At 37.7% G+C, this 10,274-nt stretch overlaps 1 protein-coding gene across 3 annotated transcripts in view; it reads left to right on the forward strand.

The window, feature by feature from the left end:
* The window catches only part of myo5aa (myosin VAa), an 80,348-nt gene extending 71,409 nt beyond the window's left edge, over nt 1-8,939 (forward strand). For all 3 annotated transcript variants that reach the window (XM_057347400.1, XM_057347401.1, XM_057347403.1), the window contains 5 exons: nt 3,079-3,229; nt 3,313-3,595; nt 4,180-4,354; nt 5,106-5,186; nt 5,677-8,939. In XM_057347400.1, coding sequence (XP_057203383.1) covers nt 3,079-3,229; nt 3,313-3,595; nt 4,180-4,354; nt 5,106-5,186; nt 5,677-5,829 — 843 coding nt within the window. In that variant the 3' untranslated portion in view covers nt 5,830-8,939. The remainder of the gene's footprint in view (nt 1-3,078; nt 3,230-3,312; nt 3,596-4,179; nt 4,355-5,105; nt 5,187-5,676) is intronic.
* Nucleotides 8,940-10,274: the final 1,335 nt, after the last annotated feature.

A 10,274-nucleotide genomic window follows, 5' to 3' on the forward strand; every position in this document is an offset into this window, starting at 1 on the left:
TGCTGTGTAAAAACATCTGCTAAACATCTTAGAAAGAGCAGTTTTACATCCATTCTAAATCATAAACATCTTACAGACATCTTATAGATGTCTATATGACATCTGACAGCAGAGGTCTCCAAGATATATTGCAGACGAGCAAACTATGTATTGCAAATGTCAAATAGACGTCTGCCAGATGTAGTGTGCTATCAGGGAGGTGATCACTACCCTGATAGCACACATACATCTGGTTTACGTCTATTTGACGTCTGCATTTACATCTGCAAGACATCTACAATACATCGTTTGCTCATCTGCAATACGTCTCGGAGATGTCTGCTGTCAGACGTCATATAGACATCTAGAAGATGTCTGTAAGATGTTTATGATTTAGAATGGATGTACAACAGCTCTTTCTAAGATGTTTAGCAGATGCTTTTAAGCAGCAGATCTCCAGATCTTTAGCAGACGTATTACAGACGTTCAGACGTCTCCGAGACGTATTGCAGATGAGCAAACTATGTATTTAAGATGTCTTGCAGATGTAAATGCAGACGTCAAATAGACGTAAACCAGATGGATTGTGCTATCTGGGTAGTAGACAGAGCTGGATCCACAGTTTGAGATCTGATTTCTTCAAGCATATTTAGAGATATCATCTGTCAATTGAACTTTTTCACATGTTTTACTACAGCCTGATTAAAAGGAAAATAACCTTCTGTTTGGAAAAAAAACATGTCATGTCATGCACACTCATCCAAATTTGTTAATACAGATAGCAATGAACATTCTCGTTGAAACATAATGTTCGAGATGAGCTTTACAATGTTTGTTAATAAGTGCAGTGAGTGCAGTGACTTTGTGCAGTCAATCAACCCAATGTAAGCATATAGTGAAAAAATGTGGTGGTTTTGCACTTCAAAAAATGAATTTCTTACTAAGCTTTTTTGTCTTGTTTTCTAGTACAAGTATCTAAAAATGTTTAGATCAAGATACATTTACTTGACAAAGAAGGTAAATAAGATAGACATAAGATATTATGTCTTGTTTTATGAAAGAAAATATACGAATGAAGTTAGTTTATGTTTAAAACAAGCAAAAAATCTGCCTATGAGGTACGAAAAATAAACATGAATTAGGTACTCAAGAAAAGGTGAAACTAAATTGAAGTCTATTTTTCTTACCTCATTGGCAGATTTTTTGCTTGTTTTAAACATAAACTTACTTTGTTCTTATATTTTCTTTAATGAACCAAGACTATGGGCCCTATCAGACACCTGGTGCAATGCGACGCAAGTGTTTTTTGCTAGTTTCATTTTCACATCATGCGCCACATTGTTTACATAGCAAATGCACTTGCGCCGAACTGATCGCCCATGGGCGTGCTGGTCTGAAAACGAGGTGTGTTCAAGTGCATTGTTGGCGTGTTGTTATTTTGAGGCGACTGAAAACATCAGTGACCAATTGTAGTAGGTTCGTGTAGGGTGAGAAGGAAGAGATCGGGGTCGGGTTGACTACTGCAGAAAAAATGTATTTTTATTATCACACATACGATACTACAATGACGGCGCTACGCGCCTCTGTTCACAGTCTCAGTCTTTAACCGGAGCTGACGATCCTCTCGTGAAGCCCTCCTCGTCTTGAGCTCTCTCTCTGCAGTAGTCTCTGCTGGCTCTCACACACCCAGCTTCTGTCTCCGAGCTGCTTTTATGCGTCCCCACACCAATTACTGGAATAGAGGACAGGTGTTCATCATTTGCACTTCGCACCCCATTTACTCACCGCTCTTCTCTCAGCCTTCTCTCCCACTGCAGACCTCACTAAATCACACCCCCCTTGCCACACCAATTAAAATCTGGTTTTAAGTCAGTGGCGCATTATTTTTTATTTAATTAAAGGCCATGTTAGTAATATGCGCCTATAGGCGGGTGCAGAACGTGCATACACTCTGCTTATTACACACAGAGGGACGTGCAGCAGCACACAAACATGCCAAATATTAAAAATGAAAAGATTACAATGTAAAAGATTATTATTTTGTACATAAAGATAATAAATCCGGCTTGTCCCGTAGATAGTCTGCTCGCGGGCTTTAACCTCGAGCACAAGCAGATCCGTTTCCTCAGTCTTTGCTCTTGCAAATTCTGCCATGTAAATAGCGAATCCGCCATGATGCAAGCGCCACTTGCTTTTAAACTCTGTACTCTGATTGGTTTATTGCAGGTATGCCCAAAACACCCATGACTCATTAAAGGGATAGTTCATCCAAAAATGAAAATTCTGTCATCATTTACTCACGCTAATGTAATTTCATACCTGTATAAATTACTTTGTTACGATGAACACAAAGAAAGATATTTGGAAGAATGTTAGTAATTTTCAGTTCCGGGACATCATTGACTACCATAGTAGGAAGAATTAGTCAAAGGAGCCAGAGAACTCTTTGTTTTCCTAAATTATTCAAAATATCTCATTGCTTTGCATTGCCAGAACAAAAAATAAAATATTTTTTTCCTTCTATGGTTGTGGATGATGTCCCAAAACTGAAAATTGCTAACATTCTTCAAAATATCTTTCTCTGTGTTCATTGGAACAAAGTAATTTATACAGTTATGAAACAACCCGAGGGTGAGTAAAGACCAATTTTTAATTCTTGGATGAACTATCCCTTTAAGAGAATAGGTACAACCCTATTGGATCATCTGCCTGGCGCTTCGACTGTTTTATTTTTCTGTCGTTAAACTTGCAAAAGTGGATTCGGACATGCCCTAAGTGTAGAATCGTTAAAAAAAAGTGTAGATCGTTAAAATAGGGCCCTATATGTAAGGTCACTTTCCTTGTCAAGTAGATGTATGTTGATTTAAGAATATGTAAATATATTTACTAGAAGACAACAATGCTTAGTTAGAAATGTATATTTTGTAACAAGCAGATGTAAAGGGCAGATGTAAACCTGGTAAACTTACTGTATGTACAGAATAGGACTAAACACTCAAATTTGGACTGACAACCCTATTTAGAGACTCTATGCACGTTGCCACTGTCTTCCATATTACTCACACAGGACACAACACTCTTGTCTGCTTCCCTCTCCAGCAATTCATGAAGCATAACACCCCTAAACAGAACGAACACTGTCTCTCCAACTTTGACCTGGCTGAGTACCGGCAGGTTCTGAGTGACCTGGCCATTCAGATCTACCAGCAGCTCATCAAGAGTATGGAGAACATCCTGCAGCCCATGATCGGTGAGAAAGTGGCCTCGTGTTGTCTTTCTGTCTTTCCGAATCCCTCTCTCCCCACGTATTTATGCCTGTCTGCCTCGCTCCAGTTTCCGGCATGCTAGAACACGAAACCATTCAGGGCGTGTCAGGGGTCAAGCCCACGGGTCTCCGTAAGAGGACGTCCAGCATTGCTGACGAGGGCACGTACACGCTGGACTCCATCATACGCCAGCTCAACACCTTCCACTCCATCATGTGCCAGCACGGGACTGACCCGGAGCTCATCAAGCAGGTGGTCAAACAACAATTTTACATCATTGGCGCCGTCACGCTCAACAACCTGCTGCTGCGTAAGGACATGTGCTCCTGGAGCAAGGGCATGCAGATCAGGTGAGCGCAGATCTACACTGCATGTAAGCGACAGGTATGGTGTTAGAAATTGGACATAACTCCGTGAGCGTGTAAACACAGCGCGCAAGCAGATTACAGCTGCGCAAATCTCTAACTTGAACACGAAACACTTGCGAGGGGAAATAACAAACCCCTGAATCAAAGCAGATCGCTCGCGCGCAGTATTGACTACATGCGCAAGTGTTACTCTACGCATGCGCGAATCATTTTGACTTTTGGCACTAAGGGGGCGGGACACTGCGATTTTGTGACAACAAATGCAATTGGCCCTGCTCTTTTCTGGAACTCCCGTTGTGATTGGCTGTTGCTGCTGCCCTCAAGTCGATGACAGAACAGGAGAGATGGCAGATAATTGGGAAAAATTGGATCTAAGGAATTCCCATTAAGTAATATTTTTTATGTTGGCCCAAATGCAGGAAAACGAATGAGAAATTTGTCAGATATGCTTTTGTTGTGCTCAACTAATGCAGATGTTGTTCTGTTAGTTTTGGATTCAATTGTTGGTCATGTTTTATTGTGTTTCTGGTCAATTATAAGAGTTGTGTGTGTATGTGTGTGTTCAGGTATAATGTGAGTCAGCTTGAGGAATGGTTGAGAGACAAGAACCTCATGACATGCGGCGCTAAAGAAACTCTGGAGCCGTTGATTCAGGCCGCACAACTGCTGCAAGTGAAGAAGAAAACCGATGAAGATGCAGGGGCTATCTGCTCCATGTGTAACGCTCTCTCTACAGCACAGGTAACACACACTAGCCATATCTCTCTCTCGCCCTAACTGGTCGAAAGTTTAGGGTCACTGACTCATTTTTTATTTATTTTAATTACAAATCTCACAATAATTGATGAGTTCATCAAAACTGTGGATTAACACATATCATCACTGTTAGACTGAAACCTTGTATCCCCAGTTTTTTTTATATAAATCAGTACTATTAGTCATCATTCATGTTTGTCTGTGGGTTTTGCAAATATTTAACCAATAAAGGTATTAAAAAGTGCTTTTCAACTTGTTTAAATTAAAAGAAAATGCAGTGTTTTTTATTTCCTATAAAGTGGCAGTTTTGGAGACATGAGCTTTCAGTCCTACAGCGACAAAATGTTCCTTTGGGAATTATGTTGAGGCTAGTAAAATCTTAATAACTCAAAACTATGTTATATTTGATGATTTTCAGTGTAGTCACTTTGCATGGAATTTTTCAGAAATGTTATCTTGTCATTTTATCAAGCAGCTTAAGTCTCACCCTGAGATTCTTTATAAACAGTATTAAAGCAGCTCATGTGTATTTCGGGCTCGTTTTGTAATCAAATGCATATGTTGGCAAAACATTTTTTTTCCACATTTCAATTATTCAGACATTAGACCCTTTAAAGGTTTTTTTACGATCAGTTAAGGGACCCCAAGCTTTTGATCGGTAGTGTAGAAATACTAGCTTACACTCTCTCCCTTACACGTACACACTTACTCCTTATGTCTGTCTTTCTCTGTTTAGATCGTAAAAGTGCTGAACTTGTACACGCCAGTCAATGCGTTTGAAGAGCGAGTGTCAGTACTGTTCATAAGAACAATACAGGTATGTGTCAGAAATTGATCCTATATAAGAAATATGTAACAAAAATCCCATATCATTTTACGTGATTCATGTTATGATAACAGTTAATATTACAGTTTAGGTTTTTTGATGGAAAAAATGGCTCATTAAAAGGTAAAATGAGTTACAATGAATAGTAAAATATAAGTAAATTTTCCCCAAAAAAATGTAAAATCATTACCAGCCATTGTTTGATAGCGAGGGTGATTTTTTTAACAGATTAACTTTATTCAGATAAAGCACGTTTAGACCACAGGTATATACTGTATTTTAAAAGAGCTTGTGTCTAACAAGCACAGTTCTTCCTTCATTTTACTTGTTTGGGGTTTTCAAGTGTTTCAAATAATGCAAAGCAGTCATGTCCGCTGATAGCCGTGTGTATGTTTACCATAGTATAACGAGTATAGCAAAATACCTTACCTTACAGTACTTACAGAGTATCAGTTTTTAACGCCATGATTTTCTCTCTCAGACCCGTTTACGGGATCGGAAGGAGTCGCCTCAGCTGCTAATGGACACCAAAATCATCTACCCCGTCACCTTCCCCTTTAACCCCTCCTCACTGGCCCTGGAAACCATTCAAATCCCCAGCAGTCTCAATATAGGCTTCCTTACTCGTGTGTAGACCTCACCTCACCAATCACACAGCAGGAACAAAGAACCAAAATGTAGAAATAAAAATCAAGTCAATAATTATAAGTTAATAAACTACACACTCAAAGAGAATGCAATTTAGATTTAGTCACAAATCCATTTTTCTCCTTTGCACGTCATTTATTTATCCAATCAAAGGCTAAATCTCACAAAAAAACATCATGTCATATTTGACCCTAAAAATCTGAAGAAATCGGGTAAAACCCATGTCCATTTGATGACAGTTTAGATTTGCAACATTGTGACATTGTTCTTGTTGTTATTTCAGCACCCTCCTGCTATTCTTTAATGCAATATTTCATTTAGATATTTATATATCATACTATTAGATATATCATTCGATATTTATTTATACATGATGGTGGCAGTTGCACTGCTTTAATTTATGCTGAAAATGCTGTAATGTAAACCCTTATTCAGGAACACAATTGACAAAAAATCCTAAAATATCTGGATCCATTACAGTGATGACAAAATTAGAGGAATGCATTATTGTCATTAAAATAATGTCACAATGCAAACAATATCTTAATGGTACAAAGATCTTTTTTTTTTAAAAGGATATGTTTCTCATAAGAACACTCCCAAAATATGACATTTTAGGGATGTTTATGTTTATGGCTCATGACACAAATGTCTTTAAGCACCGTCACAACCAGAATACTTTCACAGGGCTGTATAATCTTATACATATATAAATATCTATGAATATGTATGATGTTAGGGTATTTTATTTAGTGCTTTGCCCAATCACATATTTTTATTAGCTAATGTGGATATCCAGTTGCAAAACTAGTCCTCTAAATCTTTATTATATATATCAGAAAAAAGCCTTTGAGCTCAGCTGACTTCATTATCATAGATGTTCATTTCTAAGTAGTGCGTAATGTTTATTAGCTGTAAAATAGGTATGTCTGGTGTAACTGGGAGGATGAAAGTCTGCATCCATGCGCTGTCCCAGAGCCTTCTTTGTGAGCTTTCGTCTCTTCCTCAAGTTTACATCATCGGGCCATTTCCAAAAGATGATACCGTCCAGACCCAGGGCATGGTGTGTGTGGGATCTTCGTGCCTAGATGAGCATTTTGAGCCCTCCGCCATGCTCAAGGTGGGTGAATCTCGTGAAGCTGTGTCAAGGCTGTATATTAAACATGACCTGGACATTTCTCAACACACTGGATATCCCCCAAGAAGCTATTAAGAAATCCCAAGCCACCATCACTGGAAGAGGTTTTATAGAAGTCTTCTGTTATTTATTTATTGTATGATTTTATCGATTAGAAACGGCTGTTACTTTTACAGCATGTGCTGTTATATCATTGATTTAATATGATGTCTGTCTTTTGTGTTAATGTCTGGCAGGATATCAGTATTACCTTGAATGTGTCAGACAGCTTTTATTGTAAAACTGTTTATTTTGATGTTACAGCAGTCACCTTATTACACTCATGCTGTCCATTCCACATACACTAAAATACTCTGTCGTACTGCATTTACATAAGTAATACATGGTTCAGGATCAGGTCAATGTAACACTAAACACCCATCTCAAGCCTATACTTTGTGTTCAGTATGTTGTTTAAAACTAGTTCAGTGTGTTATTGGCCATTAACACACTGCATTGGACCCATGTCGCTCCACTGTAGTTTGCTGGCATCTGATCATGTCATGCCTTACTACACTGTACTTACAGCCTTTCCTGTATCACACTTGGAGCTTCTATTTGACCGCTTCAACATCATGTCGGTCCTGCGTATGAAAGAGATCATTGATAGGAGAGTTGAAACTGTGTGTGTGGATACATTACACTGCAGAAAAAAACAAAAGTATTTTTGTCTTGTTTGCCTGTAAAATATCGTTACATCCTTCAAGCTAAATAAATATACATGAGAAGCAAACCTGTGTCTGGTAATCTCATTGGCAAAAAGGTTTTTTAGCCTAAATCTTTCTTTAAATTTATTAAGGTTAGCACAAGAAAAACTATTAGCCAAATAAACCATTTAAGACATAAAAATCTTACACAATTTTGCTTCTGCAGTAAATTTATATAGGTTAGAGATGTTTGTTGATGTAGGATGGTTGTGTGCAAGTTTCATGAAAATTGTCTTAAACATTGTAACTGTATTTGAAAACAGGCTTTATTTTCTTTAGCCAAACAAAACTAGACACTAAAAGTGTTTTTTTTTTCTGTGTGTGTGTGTGTGTGTAAATCACTTAAAAGCAAATTATCAGTAGCAAGAATAATTTGTTAACTTTACGATGGTAATGGGACCCAATGTGTACTGAGGTGATGTTTACTTTGTATAGTCTTGTTTATTCCGTTTTTATAGAAGAATAATGGATTTACAAATTGAGTCTGCTACAGAAGATAATTAAGTTGTACTGGAACACAAACAACTGAAAACATAAAAATGTAATGTTTTAGTTTATACATGATTTACAGTGTCATATTTAAGACTTACCTCTAAAGTGGATGACATGTAACTGTAACAGTTTCATTTTGTTCTTATGTGTTGTGTGTTCTTTGTTTTCACTAGCTATAAAGCCATATGTTGAATGAAATGGAAACTTCAGAAATGTCATTTTTATGTTTATTGTGCATACCTCTACACACGCATTCTTCTGCATTTCATCCTACTGTCTCCAAAAAACTTTTGTTTATAATATTCATCTTGCCGCCAACAGCCCTGGTCAAACTTCAGATAACTGAACTGTCTTCTACTGTACCTTTGATTGGTTTGTCATGTATGACATGCACATCACTGTTATGGCAGTCAGCCAGATGCTTATTGAGTCAGGCATGATCACCCTGGTCTCATGCTTGTAGAAAAGCGCAACTTATACAGACATTGTTAGTCACTGTAGGTAATGCAGATCAACTGAGCGTCTCATGTGTTTGGTACATGAGTTAATGGATTGAGGTCTCAGGAGGGGATGTTTCTAAAGGACCAGAGGGTTTGTAGTTCCTGTAGCTGTAATTATTTCATCTGTTCATTGATGCAGTTTCATTGAGTGATATACTAATATAAAACTTGTTCAAGTCAAATAAATGAATTCAGCACTGAATGTCTGAATGTGTTTTCATACTAATGTTTTAAAAAACATGTGACCACATTGTAATAGATACATTTTGAATGTTGATGTCATCTATGTACACAAATAATACATACTTCTAAGAGGATTATTTTGTATCAAGTTCCAATGTTTTTGTTAAAGTCCCATGGCAGTTGATAATTAACAACTCTTTTTTTTTTATAGCATTAAATAGCACATGTAAGTTTTTTCCTGTGATGAAAATTTCTTCATGTTTTAAAAGGACTTGAATATAGCTCTACACCCTTGCTTTATTTAGTATACACAGATTCATGAATATGGAAATTAGTCCCCGCCTCATTATATATATATAATAATGTCTTATTATATGTAAATTGTATTTCTACATGTACATAACACTACCTCTACGTGCAACATTATCCATTTGCACAAGTGTACTACATACCATCTGTAAATATGTAAATTCAACAATACACTGCGTTCCAAATTATTATGCAAATGATATCTTTCTCTGGTTTTCCTAATTTGTCGATGCAAATGACAGTCAGTATAATTTTCAAGTAATCAACAGTTAGGGTACATTTGGAATTTTATTGAACAAACCTCCCACTGACAACAGTATTTATTTAAAAAATGAAAAACTCAAAATGCACTGTTCCAAATTATTATGCACAACAGAGTTTGAAAACATTTCATAGGTTGTAAAAAACTGAAAATGGTCATTTGTTGAATTTGCAGCATTAGGAGGTCATATTTACTGAAATCAAAAGCTATTTCAATCAAAAACATCCTAACAGGGCAAGTTACATGTTAACATAGGACCCCTTCTTTGATATCACCTTCACAATTCTTGCATCCATTGAACTTGTGAGTTTTTGGATAGTTTCTGATTGAATTTCTTTGCAGGATGTCAGAATAGCCTACCAGAGCTGCTGTTTTGATGCTAACTGCCTCCCACCATCATAGATCTTTCGCTTGAGGATGCTCCAAAGGTTCTCAATAGGGTTGAGGTCAGGGGAGGATGGTGGCCACACCATGAGTTTCTCTCCTTTTATGCCCATAGCAGCCAATGACACAGAGGTATTCTTTGCAGCATGAGATGGTGCATTGTCATGCATGAAGATGATTTTGCTACGGAAGGCATGGTTCTTCTTTTTGTACCATGGAAGAAAGTGCTCAGTCAGAAACTCTACATACCTTGCAGAGTTCATTTTCACACCTTCAGGGACCCTAAAGGGGCCCACCAGCTGTCTCCCCATGATTCCAGCCCAAAACATGACTCCGCCACCTCCTTGCTGACGTCGCAGCCTTGTTGGGACATGGTGGCCATCCACCAACCATCCACTACTCCATCCATCTGGACCA

This window comes from Triplophysa rosa, linkage group LG12 (genome assembly GCF_024868665.1).
Source record: "Triplophysa rosa linkage group LG12, Trosa_1v2, whole genome shotgun sequence".
Classification (NCBI taxonomy): Eukaryota; Metazoa; Chordata; class Actinopteri; order Cypriniformes; family Nemacheilidae; genus Triplophysa; species Triplophysa rosa.